This window comes from Lampetra planeri, chromosome 34 (assembly GCF_965212315.1).
Source record: "Lampetra planeri chromosome 34, kcLamPlan1.2.h2, whole genome shotgun sequence".
NCBI classification, from domain to species: Eukaryota; Metazoa; Chordata; class Hyperoartia; order Petromyzontiformes; family Petromyzontidae; genus Lampetra; species Lampetra planeri.
In genome coordinates this window covers 2,048,810-2,071,390 of record NC_136140.1, presented here as the reverse complement: position 1 = coordinate 2,071,390, position 22,581 = coordinate 2,048,810, and the positions used below count along the sequence as shown (strand labels likewise).

Here is a 22,581-nt window from a genome sequence, read left to right as displayed (position 1 = left end):
AAGGCGGCAGACTTTGATCTGCATTCTGTCGTTATTCCTTTAGACGATTTAGTAGACTGTGGACATTTAGTGTAACTTTCTGGGTTATAGAACATCAAAGATGTAACTTGGTGTCATAGAATGGCATACGGTAGCCTGCTTATTTGAAAGTTAGCGCAGGTTGTTTAACATTAAGATGATGAAGTGGAGCCGTATATTAAACCATCGAAGTGACGCACACGAGCCTAAATAAACACTCAGCTGCTGGGAATGCACGTGACATTAAAAGTGGGGAACCTTCGCACGCCTTCCCCGTGTTTAACGTCCCAGTGAATCAAAGCGGCACGGGTGCAACACGCGGACTTTACATCGGACACGCGGGTGCAGCATTTCCCCCCAAAAGGCAAAACAAAATCAAAAGACAATAATAATAGTCGCCACGTGTGTGTGTGTGTAGCATCCTTACCGACATAGTACGGTGTGTAACATGGGGTGGCCAATGAGTTGCATCTGGTGGTCTCTTTTGCGAATCCAAAGTCGGTGAGCTTGAGCAAGGCATTGGGCTTCTTTGACGTGTAAAGCAGGTTCTCTGGCTGGGGTCGGGGGGGAGGGGTCATTAAAATAAACAAACTTTAGATTTTAGCGCCGGGCAAGAGATGCAGGTGGGGCAGGTCGACGTGGGGTAGTTGGGCGGGTGGATTGCTGCACACCAGAATCACCGGCTCCGAGTTACTCTGTAAGCAAACTCTTCGCTTAGAATTCAGAGTCCGGTGACACATGTAGGCAGGTGTGTTGACTGGTATCCATGTGGGTGAGTGACTGAATAAGTGGATATGTGTTTAGGTTCGTCGGGTAAAGGGAGTTGATATGTGGGTTGAAAGGCCTTCATTGAAACCAGGTGGGAGCACAATAAGAATGAGTAATTTCTTCACACACAGAAGACTTGGGTGCATGTACTGCATTGAGGTCACACGTGGCATATCGGCGAGCACTGGACCATGTCTGCCCAGTGGTCGCTGCATTGGCTTCTGGTTGCCGAACGAATGCATTAGAAGGTCGCACTCGTCACACGCAAAGTGCTTGCCACAAATGAACCACGATACCTTTCTGATCTCGTCACAGAGCATAAACTCACTTGCGAACTCCAATCATATTCGCAGCGGCTTTTGGCTGGCCATTGATCAAAGATGGTCACCTCATCGCGCGTTTTCAGATGTGTATCTGCGGCCGTCTGGAACGCTCTTCCTTCCCATATTCGGAAGCCACCGGAGCTAAGCACGTTTAAATCAAGATTTAAAACTCCTTTAAAACTGTGCGGTTGGCTCCACACGGTGGCTAAATAAGTTTAACATACATAGCTATAGCCACATCTGTACACGAGGAAGTGTAAAACCTGGTGACTGTGTCTTGTGTAACATTTTAAAGCGTGTACACCCCTCACCTTGACATCCCTGTGTGCGATATTCATTGCGTGCAGCGATTGCACAGCCTGGCCAATGTCCCGCATGATCCCAGAGGCCTCTGTGCACAAAAACACCACCGTAAGTGACACTTAATTCACGTAGAACAGCTGGAACAAACAGATGCGTTCACGAAATAGTCACGTCTAACCAAGAAAAGAGCGTACTGAGAATCATTGCCGTAGTTTCAAGGCAGAATTAGGTCAAATATAAGTAGTTATTTCTTTGAACAATTGAATACATATTTAATTGAGCTGTTTTATAGGTTATTCTAAAACATGGCATTTGGAGTATTGGCATAAGCCACAATGGCCTGCTTATTTGAATGACAGCTCATGCTTTTTACCATCAAAATTACAAAGTGGTCGCATATACTTAACTATTTAGTCCACAAGCATAAGCAGAATAACCACTCGCCTATCCGTCTGAGATATTATTATATAGGTGATAATACATCTGTTTTACCAACAAGCCTAAATCAGTCTCAAGATCATTTTCAGGAGGGTCCTGCTTGAATGTGTTTTTTTGTATTTTTTTTTATCTGGGTGAAAACCTAAAGTAAACTCGTGAAGAAAAAAAAAATGAGAACGCTACACACATAGATAATCATCAACCCACTTGCTGTCCTGCCTCATGTAAAACATCCAATACCTACAAAGATCAGAGTCGAACAAATTATGATCTCTGTATGATCAACTAACCCTCACCTCCAACCAACAGTGATAATTATCTGAAGCAGTCTTGGGCCTCCCCTAGGTCGACTCGGCCTCAAATGGATACCTGGTGTGGTGTGTAGTAAACATCGCCACTGGGGAGATGAAGGCGGTCGGTCATGGTGCTAGCCACCAACCCCCTCGTGTGCAGTGCCAGCTTTCACAGGTGCTCGCTCACAGCACTTGCTCCTAGTCTGTTAAGGCTACACGGGGGATCTTTGTTATCTCTGTCAGACTCTCTGTCACCCAACCACCACCACTCGCCTCGCTCGGTGAATGCCTGGTCCCCCCGGTCCTGAATCCGACTGAAGAGCTCCCCACCCTGCATTCTGCACACAGCGGGCATGGAACAATTATGATCAAATATAACAATAAGAATAATATTAATTTGTACCAGGCATGTAATGATGCATGAATTTGCTTCAATCATTTTTATGTTTGTAATACATGGCATTTAGTTGCGTCTTTTTATAAAAAAGTGATATGCGCCTGCAAAATGTAACATAGGCCAATAGAGCGCTGGAACAAACCAGAAATTATCCTTGAAATGAAATGTGTCTCTGCATCGTGACAATTCAATTTGCTGCGAGCAAGAGCGAGGTAAACCGTGTACACCCTTCCCCCATATGTCGTGTCGAAATGCAAAAAAAATATTCGAACATGCTGTACTGAGACATGTCCAGAAAACAATAAAAAAAACAAGGAAAGAAGAAAAAAATAAATAGCAAGCGCAATTTTGACGGCGACATCATTCTCAATACACAAAGCTACCATAGTCTGCAGTGGCCATAAAGTCATTGGGTTTTCACGGTGGCTAGGAGATGTTAACTCTTGCCTGGTATACAGGAGGTCGTGGGTTCGATCCCAACCCAACAGCAGCTGTATATTTGGAGTTTGCATGTTCTCTTCATCGTCGCGGGGATTTTTTTCTCCGGGTCTTCCAGTGTTTGACTCCACATTTAGAAACGTGCGTTTTGATTATTGGGCTGGTACTAGAAATGTCCACGTGATAAGCCACTGAGTTGAGCTACCATTTGTGGCCAGGTCACTTCTGAAAAAGAACCAATAGATCAGTGAGCTTGCCCTGGTAAAATAGTAAAATTTAATTGCATTTTTATTTTAGCGATTTGCCTACCTTTCCTATAATTTTCACTGAACATCTGTGTAAAAAAAGCTTTATATAGCTCATTGGAGAATTCCTCCAGGATAAATAGAGATTCTGATTGACACGCCGTCATTACCGCGACAACTCGATTGACACGCCGAGCCAGAATTGGATGAATACGATGTGCCAGTACTTATCACGAACATTCATTGCCTGTCCAACATCACTTACTACTTAGATATAGCGTGTATGCGATGGCGGTACATGCACACATTTCAATGCGGAGTGGGGACATTGTGCAAGGGTTCTTTGAGAAACACTTTGCTGATGGTACAAACAGGTTTACTGTGCACTGTCATATTCATGTGACCATGTGTGTATGGAACTCGATGAACTTCATTCACTGAGATTAATGTCCTAACCGGTAGTGCATGATAGTGCTGCTGTCCAGCCACAAGGTGGCAGGAACACACAACTAACGGTAAAACTCAAGGCTATTAAACTACCGCATGAACTATTAAATTTAAACTTTTATGTTACCAGGCAAGGCCCACTGAGCTATATACTGTAGCTCTTTTTCATAAGCGACCAGGCCACAATTGATAGCTTAACTAAGCGGCTTATGCGGAAAATTATAGCGCGTTGGTTATAAATGTGGAGGGAAAAACCCGTAGGATCTGGAGAAAAATCCGCGAGACCACTGCTAGAATACACAAATTTGAAATATACAGCAGCAGGCGTCAGGGTCGGGATAGAACCCACGACCTCCTGCACACCAGGTGAGGGAGTTAACATCTCGCCACGGCGCCCCCAAGCACAGTCTTATATTGACATTGCACACTTCTGTTGTGCTCAAATCGATTCGTCATGCATTGAGCAACAACATTTGGTCATACTGGAAGTGCGTCAAAGCACCAAAACAAGACACTAAAAACGTCAAACGCATCTACAGATTTGTGTGAAAGTGATTTTGCGATAATCGTTGTATCGCGAAATTTTATATCATATTGTGAAAGGGTACATCACGGCCGCCCTAGTAATTCCCCACAGCTTCTACCGGGCACCTTCAAGAGTAAATATAATCAACACGCGTCGTGTCATCTCTCACTTATTCAGCTATTTACCCTATCGGAGCACACGCTGTCAAGAGGAGTCTTGGAACAATATAACAGTAGTTCAACGTCATGTGTCCAATTGCCCATTTCGACCATGCCCCCTCCCACCCCCTGCATGTCAAAACAATGCGCCAACACAAACGCAAGGAACACGTTGTGCAGAATTGCCCTCCACACCCCACCAAAGGAGAGCATTGCGACACAAGACATCCTCATCGCCTTCCGCCGACACAATACATCGTAAACACTGGGCCCCGTAAAATGATAAGTGCTTGCGGCCGCAGCAATATTGAGTTTTCATGCCGGTCCACACGCGGCAGGGATGTCGGTGCATCCCTGCTGATTATGGTTTGCGTAAAAGTTTAAAACTCAGAGAGACGCGCTGCAGCCTGACTTTGATGCGGCGGCGAGCGTGTTATTGCTGCAGTTTGCAGAGCTGTGAATAATGTGCCACTGCGTGCTTAAATTTGGCTCTTCCTAAAATAGATAGTCAGATTGTATAATCACATTTGACAAGTTTTGGGGAACACGGATAAGTGAACAGGAGAGTTTAAATCGAAGTGGATGATGGTGATGATAATAATGGTGGTGTTCTTATGGGAATAAGCCTAGGTCTGAATTAGAAATGGAAATCCCTTTAGGCATTGCATGAGATTCCTAACATGAAACCCGACATGATTAATGCATGACAATAATGCTGCTTTTAACGGCAATTCCCCTTTTAAAATCTCCATCCATGGCGAGTGAGTAGGCAAGAGGATGAGTGAGTGGTCATGCGAGTGGTTCGGTGGGCTCGTAGTTGATCGCGTGATTAAGTGAGTGAGTGGTCATGTGATTGAGTGGTTGGGTCAGTGGTTGGGTGAGCAAGGAGAACTCACATCTCCATGACTATGAGCAGGCAGCGCTTCCCCTGGTGCAGGTTTTCATACACGTCCACGATGCGCACCACGTGCGGGCAGGTGGACGCGCGCCAGTGCAGGTCCACCTCCCTCCGAGCCTTCGGGCAGTCCTGGAGCAGCTGCACGGGAAACAGAGCCGTGGTTACCGTGGTTATGCAAGACGCAGCAGTACGGGCACGACTAGTGAGCACAGAACACTTACGCAGGACTCCATCATCCTCAGCAGCGGCTCTTGGATGGTCAAATAGATAAATAAATAAAGTGAAGGTCATTGCCGCCAGCGATGGTGAAAGCAATTGCAGGGCTGCACCGTTATGTTGTAAAGAAGTCACGTGGGCCAAAGCGCTCGCCTCTAAACAATCACACGGGGTGTGAGTATTTGGGGGAAGTTGGTGTGCTTTACCTGGTGTTGTTATTGTTTGTTTTTCCGCCAGATCAAATATTTATTGCGTTGCAATAAAATATTTAGAAATGCTGACACTGAATGGATTTCCTTATGTTTTTGATATTCAATTACAACTCTGAGTCACACAAATACTTCTTGACGACATTCGTGTTTGAGTATTGCCCGTGTGCACGTGGGCGCACTGCATCGACATGCATGCGCACAAAGACACACACCTTATACCAATAAGTAACACTTAGACAATCCACCACGAGATGAAGGCCTCCCCGCACTGTCGGGCATGGGCTTTGTTCTACCATACTTCACCATGCAATACGAAACAGTGAAGGGGGCTGGGTGGGGAGCAGGACCAGTTAACTCGTCACTAATCCTGGCCATGGCCTGGAATCGAACTCGGGTGGGCTGGGTTCAGTACAGTGGCTTTTCTCATTCCCATGGGCCACCGCATTATCGCTTGTCCGATTTTTAAGTGAAGAATGTATAAGAGTTTTACTATCTCAGTAAGATCTCAAACATGCATTACTTTAAAACCAAATTCATTACTTTGCGTCCTCAAATGCCGCATAGAAATGCATGGGAATTTACTTTTAAAGTTGTTGGCGCGCATGTTTAAAAGCCAAAATTATGCACACAATGTACAATTTCCAAAAGCTCTGCAAATTGTCTCAATAAAGAAATGCTCCTTGGATATTAACACAGCTATCAAATGCTTGTGTTTTTTCAACAGGTGTGGCCCTTTGTGTGAGCAGTGGAAAAGGATGTATTTATCCTAGCATCGCATCTATAGGGTAACTTTACAACGGGGGTTACTTTGAAGACACGCCATGTTCCTCTTTGATGTGGAAAATACCTTTCTGTCACGTGTTCCTATGATCTGTACAAGACCCTTGGAGCTACAGAGCGTCTCAATGCGACCACTAAAAACAGATTACAGCAACTTTGAACACATTTGCGCTTAAAACCGTACAATCAAGGCTACAACCTGCTGCTCATAAGTGCATAGTGCAGTGGCATCTGCATTAGCCGTCTTGAACTAGTGGTTAAAATTCCACATTTCTATGGCAGGGTCCAGTCTATTCCAAGGGATCTCTGTCGATTTCCCCAAAAGTGGTGCAAGCAATTCCTCGTCCCGCATAAAGCGATTAATTACTTGTCTATGCATTACAGGGAATAAATAAATAAATAGATGCTAATTTAAATCACATTTGCACTATAAAATGAGCCTGCAGCCCTCCCATGGCAGGACAAAGAACTGAGATGAGGGTACGCCGCCGCGTACCGTATCACTCCGCGCGTGCACTCAGAATTTCCATACCGCTCAGCCGCGAGCTCAAGAAAGTAGTTTGTCGCTGACCGCTCAGAAACTGCGTGCGTTCCAAAATCACGACGAATCATGGCATTCGCCGTGATCTCTCACTTAACAGATGTCGGGCCGCGTGAAGGCTGCCACCTTCCACTCCGGCTTGACCGCCTTAAAAGTGAAATTGTAGTTGTATCTCTGCATCTATGTCAGCCGTATGAAAGAAGCAGAAGAAAAGCCGGAGCACCACCAGACTCGGTCTTCACGCCTCTCAAGTCGAGGTGGAGCCGCGGATTGTGCCGCCGATGCCTCCACAACTCGCCGAGAATTCCTCCCGCGGCTGCTGCAACCACCCCCAATACGTGACCACTCTCATTCGTGCTCTCACAATTTACCGCCATCACTCTTCAGGCCTTCTCTTTGGTCGCCAATTTCTGGCTGCACTGCACCACCCATCTCAGTAACCTGCCCGAGACAGGCAGACATATTCATGGTTTACACAGGGTATAAGCTAAGACTAAAAATAATAACTTTTTTTTATATTACCAGATAAGGCCCACTGAGCTATATGGGTTTTTTCAGAAACGACCTGGCTTATCACGTGAAGATCTATAGCAGTCAAATAATCTAAACGCATGATGTCGATTCTAAATGTGGATTGGAAAAACCAGAGGACCACGGATAAAAATCCACGTGACCACGGGTAGAGAGAGAGACACATACAAACTCCAAATATATCGGGTTCAGGGCTGGGAACGAACGCATGACCTCCTGTATACCACCTTTGACTTCTTCACCCCAAATCCTGCCCAACCCATTGTCTCCGAGTCCATCAAGTTGTGTGTGTTGGGAAATATCAGGAAAAGATGGCAAAGATGGTGGGGCATCTCCTTCGTACCAACAGGAACCCGGATTGCAAAAATGAGGAATGCACTGGGATTTCGGAGAGCAATGAAAACAGAGAGACCAAGACAAAATTGGAAAGGCACCGTCGGAAGCAATTTTAAATGTATCGGAACAACACGGGATGAAGAAGCGCGCTCAGCTGGCAGACGATTCGCAAGTTGTGGCAAAGCTCGTGTTTGCCCGGTCCGTGCCGCTCGCCACAGGAGGGACCGAGTAACGAGTGAAAGCGATCGTTGTGCGTAAGCGCACTTAAGGACGTGACGCACCTCGGCTCCAATCCGGGACCGATTTTTTTTAGTTTTTTTGAATTCGTGCCTCTGCCCCTGCCGACTAGCGGTGGTGCCAAATCATCACGCCATCACTCGTCCATCTGCAGATGTTCGAGATGCCCGAGATTCTGCAATGCCGCAAGGACACAGCACTCTGTGCCTACGCCATTGCCAAACAAAGACAGCTGGGATGAATGGGGTTACCTAACACATAAAAAAAAATCACACCGGGGGTCTCTTTTTTTCGTGTGTGCGCATGCACTCTGAATTTCGATTACTTACGTAAAGAGGTGACGTATATCTCGCAATAGACGAATGGAAAATAAACCCAGGACGTAAACAGGGAAGACAACACACGCGTAATTATTCAGACTATTAAATGAGCCAATGAACAAACATACAAAACAGGTTATACGTAATAAATGGAGATGAATGTGAATGGGAGGAGATATTATTTGGTTTCACAGCGATCAAATCTCTCGACTCATAGTTCACAATCCTAGTTGGGGGCAACTGAGCCAATCATCCCTCTTGAGTTTAATAAAATGAGCACTACTTAGTGGGGAGTCAAACTATACTGGTTGTACTATGGAGAGACTAGTCCCTGCCATGCAAATGTGGAATTTGAATGACTGGTTCAGGACCACCAAGAGAGATAATCACCGTCTCGCTATCCTTAGAGCTTTAACGTGACTTAAATTTTAACAAATGTATTAAATGTTTAGAGCCAAGCTGATGCCTAAGAAGATACCATCACCTAGAAATTTTAGTTTTTTTTTATTCCCGATAAACACAACAGTTTATATAACTAACTTTTCATATTCAAAACAAACATATCTATGCATGTATGTTCACATCTGTATTTATGCACACATATAAGGGCAGCTGATAGTGTAAATATAAATTGTGCGCCTCGAATAGCAACTGAAGATCACTATCTCCCTTAATAACACTCGGATCTTTAGCCTCCGACCAAATTTTCGATATCAGCTTTTGCAGTGCTGATCGATAAGGCCGTTATCATGAAACCACCAAGCAATGCATGCCGAGGCACCATTGCGGTTACACGGGAGGGAAATGGGAAGGGAATTTTCGTCAATGTACTGGCACCGAAGCAATGTAACTCCACCACTCAGTGACTCCCTTGCAAGTGAAGTAAAACAACACAGATTTTATGTTTTCGTGACTGCAAGGATCCATACTCTTTGGTTCTTTCGGTAAAGTCACGTAGATGAAAAATAATAATAAGAAAATGAAAATAAATTACTGTAGTAATTTTGCTGTGGCTGTTCCACCTGATGACGGAAGCTTGTGTTGCCTCCGAAACGTCGTGATTTCATTTAGTTATTTTCATTTTATTATTATTATTATTTTCATCTCCGTGACTTTACCGAAAGAACCGAAGAGTATAAAACAACACAGTTAGCTGGTGCAGCTACAGGCTTCCTGTTGGGCCTGGCTAACGGGGGACAGTGTTGCTCAACAAAACTAATTATGACATGCGTTGTAATGATGCGGTCATGTTAGTATTGTACTTTAAAGAAAATCCCATTCAAGGTCTAATACAAATAATAATAATATAATTGTATATAGCGTCATTCATGCAAATAATCATCAATCGCCTCCAGGGGTCAGTGAAATGAGCACAACCTGCAGAGGCTGCACCCATCTTATGGTAAGTCAAGAGCAGCTGTTTCATGGAGAGGCTGGTCCCTGCCATGAGAATGTGGAATTCGGGACAAACGGTGAAATGAAAATGCAATCATTTACAGCAATGGATACCCATAGTCATTTATATGCATTCACTAATCCCCCCACCCAACTTCGCGCAAGAAGAGCACACAATTGATGGCATCACATCCCCTCTATTTAAGGAACGAAACAGGAGGATTTCTCCACAAATCTGGCTGTCGCCTGATGAAGCTAGTTGTAATTAGTGGCGAAACGTTGTACTCAGATTTAAAATGTTGTGGCTTGGCTCTCTAACACACCGGTGTGCTGTACTAGTAACGAATTGTCACGTTCTGTTTAAGTGACAAACCTTACTAATTGGCTGTGTCGGGTGGTGGCGGGTTTAACGACACCTTTACATATTTACGCGAGCTAACCCAAAAAAAACTGTACTATGGATGATATTGGTCACGAAAGCCTACGTGTTAACAGCATTCAATAATTTCACGTGTGCCTTTCACTGCTTTATGGCAGTGTATGGCTAAGTTGTGAATTGCCCGAGATGAAAAAAGGGATTCTCATTCATGGTGCACTTGAATATGTCCATGTGTGTTTCGTCAAAGTACTCCACCCCCTTCCATTATCTCCCCATGTGAATCACTGCAATAGCATTAGACATTCAAAACAAAAAAAGCGCATCGAATATTGCTATGACTCATATAATTTTAGACAATTCCACTTGAAAGCATTTCCAATTTACTGCATGCCATTATGGAATAGTACACCGTCAATTTTTACATTTCATAATAAATATTACATTTTCACAGTGGCAACTCAGCGGGAATTTTAAATTAAACCTCGTGTGGAAACGGCAGGCGTGTTATCAATTACTGCAAATTATTCGCCGTAAATTTCAATGTTCAGAATGTGAAAACATTCAAAGTGAATATCTGCTCAACATTGCGCTGAGAAGTAATTCCTGGCCACAGCCAAACGTCAGAGGCGAGTGATACGTGAACAGATCCAGTACCTCCACCTTCCACGATGTGCACGGACCAGAGTGGTGAAGTATGGTCAGACAATCCCCATGACCAACACACAATGACGAGAGCCCTTCAATCCAACACTGGATGGACAAAGTGTATGTTTAACAAGTATACGTAGTATATTCTTTGGTTCTTTCGGTAAAGTCACGTAGATAGAAATTAATAGATCACGACGTTTCGGTCACAACACAAGCAGCCGTCATCAGGTGAAACAAACACAGCAGGAGAACTGCTTCCTACGTCAGCAAGTGCTGTCAGCGAACACGTATGAAGACCCACCACCATGCCCGGCCGCCTTTGTCTCCCTAGTGGCGACATGTACACATTGCACCAGATACTCATTTGAGGCAGAGTTGCCCCAGGGCAGGTCCAGGACCGGTTCAGATAATGATCACTGGTGATGGCCACGAGCGAGAATAGAACTTGGGTCGCTGGGTTCGTAGCGTAATGCGCTAACCGCTTCACTAATGCTCCTTTCGCTATCTATAGTTCCAACGCTTTCCCCACCACAGTTTTGACAAACAAACAAATGACCTAACATGTCGACTGCAAATTAGCACACCGAGTTCAGAGCAACGGCGGCTTGAGCAGAACACATGGCAACATGCCCGGAATGTCTTACTTTTGTAGATATTCTGTTGTAAGGAATTGTTAGCAGTGAGTGGAACGCCCTAAAGGGCGTGCGCACAAACACTAATGAGGCATCGCAACACGTGGAGAGAGATATGATTAATGATTCCATTAAAAAACTCATCCCCCCCCAACTCCTTGTATTTGTCAAGCCACCCTTTCCCCATGTTGACACGAGCTGATGTCCGCACACAATGAGGGACATCTCTCCAGCACCCCAGGAAAACAGCCCCAGTCGCTGGGTCAACAGCGATCGTGATGAGTTCCGAATGATGGGTAACAGCCGTTTTGGCGCTTGTTAATTATTATTTGCTGCGATGCGGGGCAAGCCCATTCACTAATTACCGTGTCCAGGGGTGTGCTGGTCTTGTGATTGGAAAAGAGCAAATAGATCAACCAACAAAACATTGGGGGGCTGGGAATGTTCATTACCGACAGCCAAGTTCAAGTATATTTGTTTAACCGGCTGAGAACTCAAGATGCCCAGGATGAGTCTCATTTGCGAGTGTTGCCTGGAGCCGAAGATGGCTTTGAACAAATTAACGCAACCTCGGCCAAGACCGTCACTCCAAGAGGCCCTTGCAGTGGCAGGAGTGACAGAGAACGACCAAACTAGAAACCAGCGTTGCCAGGTCAATCGGCGTGGCCAAGACGCTTGCAGTGAGGGATATCTCTCAGTTAAACACGTACAGGTTTTTTTTTGTGTTTGATCGCGTGAATATAAATGTGTCGTTAAACCCGCCACCACGCCGACACGGTCAATTATTAGGGGACTAGCTTGTTTGCCCGTCGGAAGCTGTAATATTTACGAAAAAATTGAGCAGCGTAAAATTGTATCTTGTGTAAATTTAATGGCAGTGAATCTGCCACAAAACGAAGTCATCAAACACTTCACTGAAGTTCACTGTAGCACTGTATATGACCTTAAATTTGTTCAAATGGACTGCTCTGATACTTTATTCTCTTCTGCTTTCAGTCGCAGGGGGTTGAAATAAATTGGAAATCGATACAATATCTGGAAAAATCACACAATATCTGGAAAATCACCCAGAAATGTCTATTTTACCATAATGTAGAAGCATAAATTAGACTTAAATAAAGACACCAAATCCACTTTGTTGCTGTGTAGAATTATTTATTAGATTCACTTTCAATAAAGAATCGTCAAACTCAAAGCGAATTTGCAAAGAAAAAATATTTCCGCTCGAGCTTCTTCTGCGTGAGTGTTAAAATCCACCCGCTCATGAATATTAATGACGGGGGGGTGGGGGGGGGTGCGTCACGTGTAGTGACGTCACACGCGTTACACACAAACAGACATTCTTGGCAGAGGTGGGACAAAGTCATTGTTATGCAAGTCCAAGTCGAGTCGCAAGTCATCAAATTCATGACTCGAGTCTGACTCGAGTCCAAGTCACATGACTCGAGTCCACACCTCTGATTCTTGGCTCATTATAGTAGTAATGTCTCTCGTTTGTTTGCCAGCCGTTTCGAATTGGCAGGCCCTCGAAATGAAGCCTCCGGTCGGATGTGGTCTGCGTGGGCCCCGAATATATCTGGAGGGTCCGATGACCTGACGTCATATTAATAGTATCACTTTCTATCAGAGCATGCGGTGAAGGTCAACAGCTCATCACGACCAATCAGAGGTCGCAATCGGGTACCCGATACCCGTACCCTACCCGATACCTGGCTACCCGTTTGCGACCCTGGTGTGGCTGGGTACGGGTACGGGTAGGCCGTGAGTCACTGGTGAGTAACCGTTTGTCACTCATTTCGGGTAGGGTATGGGTACGGGTATAATACGGCTACCTGTACCCGGCTGGGTACGGGTATCCATTTACGACCCTGGTGTGGCCGGGTACGGGTAAAGAATCAAAACTCGTTTGCGACCAATGCTATCATTGTCGCCGCACCTTGCCATCGCTTGTGCCTGTCCCACTCGATCGAGGAAGTGTCGCGGCGTCGGTGCCAAACTTACAAGTTCCGCTCCCACAAAGCCCCAACAACTCGGTTTCAGCTTGGGTTGTGTTAAATAGTGCATCATCTGGGCTGGAGGCCAAAGAGAATTGAAAGCATGCAGGGAAGGAAGTCAAAGTGTCACCGAATCATATCTTGATTCAAGAACCAAGGCAATGGAAACCTGCAGCGCTCAATTACATTAAGGGCTGGTAGACAGTGATTAATGATTACCTTTTAACGAGCATTTTAAAAAAAATATTTTCACTTGGATAAGCATCAGTGACCCACAGTCTCTATCGCCGTATGGCCCGGTGATGGAGAATGCGTACCATGACGTTTCCAATCAGTGCGACGCATGCTTTATGCGAGTGGGTGTTTTGGGAATGGCACAGCGAATGTACGAGGATGCACACTTGGTTAGTTTTGTCAACAGAGGAAACTCCAAACGTCAATGTGCTCACCCTGTCCTTCAATTGTTTTAATAAAGATTGGGATTTCATAAGAAGTCCTCGCCATCGGGAACCCCGTGACTTTTCACAAGCGCTGGGATTTTGTTTGTCAAACGTTACGATTACTGTTCCCCCCCCCCCCCCCCCGGGTGCTGCGTGTGCGACGATGCGGGTGTGTCCGCACTAGTGCGAGATGTGTGCGAGTGAGTGTGGCTGCGTGCATACCTATGGATGTCTGTGTTCAGACTCGGTCTATATTTCAGCAGGTAAGGCCCATTAACCCATTCCCATTCCGACGATGTACACGCACGTCATTGGAAGACAACGTACGTTTACGTCATCGGAACGGAATCGGAAGAAAAAACTAAAATTAAAAAAACGTGACCGGTACGTCTTCAGGCCAGAAGACCTCCTACATACCTGGCGAGGTAGGTAACATTTGCCACCGTGGTATACACGGTGGTGAATCAGAGGTTGCTCACTAACATACCTTGCCCCTCCAGTCTGTAATGCGGTTTGTGCATGCGCACATGTAGCTTAGTAACCAGTGAGAACAAATGTGTGCATGCAGTTTGCAGTTGCGTTAACTGAGAATTTGGAGCGGCTCCGATGGCTCACGATAATGTCCCAGTGCCTTCATAGGGAAAGAATGGGAAGAATTCCCCATCTCGATTACGTGGGAAAAATCAAAAAAGTATGTGTCAGAGATTACTACATAGCTAAAGTAGAAAATTACATCATGTGTACATACACACAGACAAATATCCCCCATATAGCCTCAACATACTCTTGGGGCAAGTGCTGTTAGCGAGCACCTATGAAGACCGGTACGGCACGGCACACGAGGGCGTGGTGTGGCCAGCACCACGCCCGGCCGCCTTCGTCTCCCGAGCGCCGATGAATTTTACACACACCGCACCAGGTACTAATTTGAGGCGGAGTCGACCTAGGGGAGGCCCAGGACTAGCTCCGATAATTATCACTGGTGTGTGCCGTGAGCGAGAATTGAGCTCGAGTCACTGGGCGTGTAGCGCAGAGCGTTAACCGCTCCGATACCGCTCCCTTCCCCATCTGTAACTTCCAACCCTTTCTCCCTCAATTTGACCAAATGTTCAGTGACCTACATATTCTCCTTGGAAATTAGCACACAGAGTGTCGAGCAGCGGCGGCTTGAGCAGATCACATGGCACATGCCTTGAATGTCATCCCTTTGTAGATATGCCGTTGAAAGGAATTGTTCGCAACGTACGCAATTATGCTTGTGAGCGTATTCACCGATGGAAATGCAATCCTCAATGTTCCATTTCAATTTCAATAGAAAAATTGTGGAACTTTTTTCTTCCTTCTGAAGGTGAACATGCACCCCCCCCCCCAAAGGTAACTGTAAAATGAAATGTGTTTTTTGACCATCTCTTCTTCCATCAAATGTCTATTTTCCTGCTACTCCTTTTCAAAACCTAATTTAAAAAAAAACTACCAGGTACAGACCGAGAACCATCAGAAAAAAATGCTTTGAATTATTGAAACAAATCAGGCCAAGAGAGATGAAAGGATGAAATTCACAGCTTGCTCGAGAAGCAGGAAGCACTCCCCATGCCTGTGGGTTCATTCTATTGGGCTGCTCCTCTTAAGAAGGGCCATTGCCCAAAACGTTAGGCCATTATGTACAATCATTTGACATTACAGCAAGTCACCAATTTCAATTAAACATTGCATCTCAATGCGACTGCATCTCAAAAGATTACTCCCGTTCTGGGAGACGGTAACGGGATGGCGAGTGGGTTAGGGGCACGAGTGAGGGAGAGGCAAGAGAGCAACACTAAGACACGGCCGCAGGGCCAATGAGACCCCTTTGGGGGAGTGACGGGCACTTCGATTCAAGCTGCTATCCGTGCAATCTAAGATCAATTCCAGGCCTCGGTTAATATCAGTGGCAAGCGGTTTCTGAACAGGTCTTGGGTACATCAGCGTGGTGAAGTATGGTCAAACATACCTCCCCTGTCTGACATGACATGGGGGAGGCCTTCAGACAGTCGGTGATTGACAATAAATGGCTGTAAAATTATAATTGTTATTAAATGAAAATCTTTCCCACATGCCCTCAGTATAAACATTGAGCCAGAAAAGTTCCGGCAGACTTAATTAATTAGCATCTTGTCTGGCGTGGTAAGAGCACATCTTTAACAACTATAAACGATGATTAAATAGTTTATGGTTGTTAAATGCTAGCTCAACGAAGTGGCTTACCAAGTGGACATTTATAGCAGCCAGCTACTCTAAACGCACGTTGATTCTAAATGTGGAGGACCCGAAGAAAAATCCATGTGACCAAGGGGAGAGAGACACGCAAACTCCACAAATACAGGCATCAGTGTCAGAATGGAACCCACGACCTCCTGCATAACAGGCGAGGAGGGTAACATCTAGCCACCGTGGGTGAAAAATATAAACATGTGGTGGTCGGTGGGTTTGTGGATCATGCATATTTCTCCTTGACATCTATCAATAGGTTAGGGTGATGGCATCACAGCAAGTAGGTTGCCGATTTAAGTGTACGAAATCTTGAAAGTGCTACCCTCACCCTTCTCTTGCGTTTAGGTTTTCTCCAGGAACTTGGTGTCTCATCGACATCTTAAAAAGAAAATAACTCCATTACGTCATTTGCTAAACTTCACGAGCAGAACCCTCGCAGAAAAAAAACGTATTCAAGTGCAGCGATTCAACTAAATCGGAATTTGTAACGACGTATGCTAGCACCCAAGCAATTGTACGCTCTTATTACCAATGTGCAATGTTGTGAATTGTGTCACCTAGAGGCAGTAATGCCAATGAACGCAGCCCACAACTATTTAGCCACTCATTGAAAATGCACCCACCTGCAAAAGACTACTTACTGCTCATTTACAAATGTTGTTGTTCTCACGCCCCCCCCCCCCGTCCACGCAAACCGATACCAGCTCTTGAGACGCGCTCGGTTACAGTGATCAAGGCGTTCACAGCACACCACCTGCGGTGACCATGACGCCACTCTCCAAGCACCAGGTGAGGGCCAAGATTATACACGCAGCCTCTGTGTGACCCGCAAACAGCGTGCCAACAAAACACCGCTCCCACTCGGCCTACGAGAGTCACGCCCGGAGGTGGCGGGCAGGGAGGGGAGGGGGACATTTTCTGCCAGAATAAATAACGGCGGCACTTGAGGGTCACGGTGGGGGTGGAGGGGGTCACCATCCCACAGTGCCCTGCGGCATCAGTTTTTTTCTTGCCAACACCTGGGCTGAAGTCATTTCACTCGGTCACGAAGAAACAATTTGTGAGCACGGGGGCCAGCGTCGATTGGGTTCGTTACGGTCAATGTCAAAGCGACTCCGTGACCAACGTTCCAATCCCAGCTGGGGGTTCGACTCAGTCCATCGTTCTTGCCAGGTCGATAAAAAAAATTATGACCGCTCTGTGGAAAGTCAACATTTGCCATGGCATGGAGAAACTGGCCTCTCCATGCCACAGAATCTGGAATTTCCACCACAATTTCTCAAGGAGTCAACTATTGCCCTATTGCGGTTTTGATTCGAGTTTAACTTTTGCAAGCAATTGTGAGCATGATGGACACAGTGACGATTTTAGGACCTTGTAAATTGGGAAGAGTGAGCGATGGTGGGTCTAGTGCCCATATCCCCAGGCACAACGTAAATTCCCAAATACTCCTCAAGTCCGATAAGACTGCCAGAATAAAACGTAGGAGGTCCGCTGTGAACCATGCCACTGATGTGAGAGTTGGCCAAAATGTTACGAAGCGATTTCAAGGTTTGGTAGCATCCAAGGAAATGACCACGATGAACCTCATTAGCTTCAACCGCCTCTGAATGGCGGGGGGGGGGTCACAGTGGAGGGGGCAGGCACTGCTGTTATATGGGGGGATGGGGCGTGTCCCTATTGTTTATTATGGGGGGGGAGGGGGTATCTCCATTAACTGGAAGTGTCTGAGATAATCAGAGCTGTGACCATCGACTACCGAAGTAACCAATGTGTCTATCGATTATTCCTTCGATTAGTCAAAGTATGCATTTTTGCACGTTATTTGTAAACAACAAAAATATACAGCTATAAACGATCGATAGTTACCACCGCATCACGTTTGCGGGCGTGCCACCCCGGTGAGTTTCCTGGCTCCGTAACTGCGCGTCCACAGGGTTGCCACCTGTCCTGGCTTTCACAGCACTGCCCCTCTTGTTGAGGCAGCTGTCCTGGCTAAGGTCACGTCTCCCAGGGACGTTAACAGCCGGGTGGGCTTTTGTCAGTTTTCACGATAACTCACCGCTCGGGACAATTTTCCTCCCCCAATTCCGGCGCTGCGAGATATGTTTCTTTTCACGACATGTCCCGGTTGTTTTTTTTTGTGTTACCCTTAAGCAGCAGATGCCAACCCTATGCATCCCAACATTCTGTTTAACACCAAGTAGGAGGCTTTCGCGACCAATATCATCCCATAAGAGGTTGTTTGTGGGTTAGATCGCGTAAATATATAAATGTGTCGTTAAACCCGCCACCACCCGGCACAGCCGGGTGGTGAGTAATGGTTGTCACGTAAACAGATTACAATCCGAGTACTCAGATTGTAAATGCTGTGGCTTGGCTCTCCAACACACCGGTTAGTGCTGTACTAGTGACGAATTGCCCACTTCTGTTTACGTGACAACCCTTACTAGTTGGCTGTGTCGGGCGGTGACGGGTTTTAACGACACATTTATATATTCTTGCGATATAACCCCCCCCCCCCAAAAAAAACCTCATGTGCATCTCAACATTAACAAAAAACTGTGCCAACTAACCAATCGCAACGGCGTTCAAATCGCATTGCCCCTTACCCAGCGGGCGATGAGCGCGCGAGCATCACCCCCACGGATGGTCGAGCTGAATGCAGCCCCAGGGTGAGGTAAGCGCCTATTAATGCATTAAGGGAGCCAGGGGCCTCCGTGACTGAGCGGTTAAGGTCTGGATTGTCTGGTATTCGCATCACCGCTGCCCTCTGGCCCGGGGTGCTAGTGGGGGAGGGGGGGCGGGGGTGACATTTCCGTTCGTCTGTGGCATCTGGAGTGGTCTGTCACGTTTACAAACGGCAGAGACTTCAATAACTTTTGCTCTCATCACTCATCCGTCAATGTGTCGTGTGGGTGAGCTCTCATAGTTGACACAAATGGAGGTATTTTAATGAAACTGCAGTTGAAGAGATTTAAAAGTATCACTTTTTTCGCTCGGTAAAATAGGTGCCGTCTGCAGGGAGGGTACTCGGTAGTTTTGTGGATACGCAAATGTCGAACTTCCACCGCTGGCTGAGGGCTGCCAATCAACTTGGGCAATCTCCTCTTGCTCACTTGAGCAACGGAGTAATATACGGCCTGAGACCTAAGTGTACTAATTCTCAATTGTGCCCAAGTTATTTACTACGATAATGAGCCAAGAATGTCAGTGTGTCCCGCGCGTGACGTCGCTCCACGTCGGCCAGCCCCCCTCATTAATAATCATGAGCAGGTGACGTCACTCCACATGTAGCACCCCCCCTCATTAATAATCATGAACGGGTGACGTCACTCCACATGGGGGGGCGAGGTGCCTTCTCCCCCCTCCTCGGCGTCAACTCACTACCCTCACTACAAAGGCAGAACCCTCACGTCACGCGATCTCCGTAACGCTGTTGAGACATAGAAGTAAAAAAACGTCGTGATGAACAAGGGATTATAACCTTTAAATGAAATAGGTCTGTGTCACCGCGGCCTTACAAATCGCACACGAATGGATGCAATGAATATCACGTTGCGGTCTGCTCTTTGCTTGCAAGTTTCAGATTTGCTGAAATACACCGGTCCTTGGACGGGCAAAAGGCTAGTTTACTATATTTGTCCCAGGCAAGTGTTGGCAATTCCACATGGCTATGGCAGTGATCAGTTTATACCAAGTACAAATATAAACGGTGCTGAACAGACGATTATCAATTCTTGCATCCCAGCTTGATAAAGCTTCAAGTTCACCATAACTAGGATTTCAACTCACAAGAATTGAATTTTGGGACCGATTCACTAACTAATGTACTACAATATCGCATATCCGACCGTCACAATTAAGCCTGAACAATTAACCACTCTTATCCAGTGTAGTATTCATTTGTGCACGGTGTAAAAGTGATTTCCCATACAGGTTCTCATATCCGATCTTGTCACACATCTGCCTACACTCAGTCCCCAGCGAGTCAGATACGTGACGTGGTCCTCTACATTGAGAGCACAAGACAGACACTGCAGTGATATCATGAGAGCAATCTTGACGGTGGGTTTTTAAACTTCATTTCCTCATCGTCAGAACATCCAGCTCACGTCACACAAACCTGAGACGCGTTGCAGGAACATCATCTACGCAATAACAGCGATTGGATTCGTTGGATTTTACGTATTTGTTCCAAGGCTCGATCGTAAATGAAACCAAAAAGGTTTCCCCCAAGCAGCCTCTGGTGATCATTTACAAAGCAAAAAATGCGTACGATCTGTAAACGAATTACTTTTGTTAATTGTTCTTGACACGCACCATTTTCCCAGATGCCTTTTTCAAGCCATGAACCCCCTTTGTTTTGGAGAGCAGATGGCAAGTGAATTAACCCAGTGGCAGCCTCACAGCCTGTTTGTATTCAGAGACCCAAAAACCACATCGGCTGCCAGTCCTCGGTTGTAGCTCTCTGCATCAAGCTCAGATTCTTTCAGGAATGTTTTTTTTAGCTTCTGTGCCTTTCAAAACGTTAATGACTGGAGGACTAAGAACATTTTAAGTTTCAGTGTTTCAACTGAAAGGAATTGTTTTTCAAGAAGAAAAGACGACGTCTTGGCAAAGACAAAAGAGCTATCACATTGAGTAAGTTAACAAGAAAACAAACATCCACCAAAATGCAACCTTATACTGCAGGTGATGCTGTTGGGTGCATCCAGTCAGTCCTAAGTGTCTCCAGGCTCGTTGGAGGACAAGGGTGGCACGCATCCCAATTAGGCAGTCCAGACCTACTGGTGGAAATTCCACATGCCTATGGCGGTCATCAGTCTCCTTAAAAAGGCTTCAAATGAAACTTTTATTTTGATCCTCTCATTTTGCACTACTTAAAAACTGGGTCACCAAAAAAGATGAAGAACATAGAAAGTCAAGCAACGAATCAGACGAAATGAAACGGTCACGTGAGACGTAAGGTGAGCACGACGAGTGGAACGATACATCGATCCGTTGATTCGTTTCGAGGCTTAACGTCACAACGGCACGTACGCGCAAGACTTCACGTTTTCCAAACAATGTTTTGTTTTTGTGCAATGAGTTCACGTGACCCCCTGCAGCCACTAGAGGTGCTAAGATTCATCACGATGTCAAAAAGAACGGATTCTTGATTTGAAACGCTGAATCGCGACAATGCATCGGCCAACATAAACACGCGTGCTCTATAATGTAAATATGAAGGCGGGGGGGGCGGAAAGTGTATTGTGATAATTCCATTGGCCAGGTGTGCAGTGTAGCTTAGATCCAGGAGTAGTGGGTGTGCCACACACAATCACTTTATTGCAGCGATGTACGATTCGCATTCGACCTGCAGTGCAAGCGTGTTGCCTCCGAAACGTCGTGATTTAATTTATTTTAATTTATTACCTACGTGACTTTACCGAAAAACACAAAAAGTATGAATCCTTGCAGTCACGAAAACTTAAAATCTAGAAAGCGTGACGGTCTCTACAATATGTAACCATTAGCAGCTTCTGTTTTAGTTGAACGAATGAATTTTAAGAATCTCACTCATACCGACACTGACGCTAAATGTTTCTCGTGGTTGAATAAATCACCCACTGGCAACAAGCCTAGCGGCCGGGCTGTGGTTACAAATATGAACTTTGCGCCGTTGTCTTTCAACACCGTTCCCAACACAACTCTGAGCAATGGCGTAATGCTTTCATGACCCAACATCGAGAAGGGAAGCACAGCTTTATTTAAGCTCCTCGCATAACAAACAGCGGAAATTTTTTTTGTAACTTACACGGGAAGAAGCATACGTCAACCGCATAACCCTGCGTGTAGAAGAAGCGGGGTTTTATTTTTTTTACACGTTTGAAGTCCAGGATTTGGCCAAATGCAGCAAGCAGCCTCTGCTGTGAGTCACCTTCCGGTCATTCAGTAAACAAGGCGAGAGAGCTGTGCGCAATGGGAGCGAAACTCAACCGCATAAAACGGCCCCGTGAACCCTTTGATAGCGCCACTCCGGAAATGTGGAGCTGGAGTGGTTTCAGCCAGCCAAGCCTCTTCTCATCCCAGGGCCATCTGTACAAATGCTGACGTCATCTGCTGCCCTGTTCGCCTATCCTCATACTCAATGCAGAACACAGCAACGCTGCGCGCGCGCGTGTGTGTGCTGTGGAGAGTGGTGGTGTAACGGTTAGCGTGCTGCGTTGTGAACCCAGCGACCCAAGTTCCATTCTCGCTCATGGCCATCACCAGTGATCATTATCTGAAACCGGTCCTGGACATCCCCTGGGTCGACTCTGCCTCCAATGAGTACCTGGTGCGGTGTGTAAACATCGCCGCTGGGGAGACAAAGGCGGTCGGGAGTGGGGCTGGTCACCCACGCCCTCGTGTGCCGTGCCGGCCTTCATAGGTG

At 46.1% G+C, this 22,581-nt stretch overlaps 1 protein-coding gene across 1 annotated transcript in view; it reads right to left on the bottom strand.

Moving 5' to 3' along the window:
* Positions 1–22,581, bottom strand: part of LOC144730022 (MAP kinase-activated protein kinase 2-like) — a 68,262-nt gene that overhangs the window by 11,053 nt on the left and 34,628 nt on the right. Inside the window, exons 2-5 of the mRNA XM_078610485.1 lie at positions 5,251–5,390; positions 2,417–2,481; positions 1,421–1,500; positions 446–572 (exon numbers count right to left, since the gene is read on the bottom strand). Coding sequence (XP_078466611.1) covers positions 446–572; positions 1,421–1,500; positions 2,417–2,481; positions 5,251–5,390 — 412 coding nt within the window. The remainder of the gene's footprint in view (positions 1–445; positions 573–1,420; positions 1,501–2,416; positions 2,482–5,250; positions 5,391–22,581) is intronic.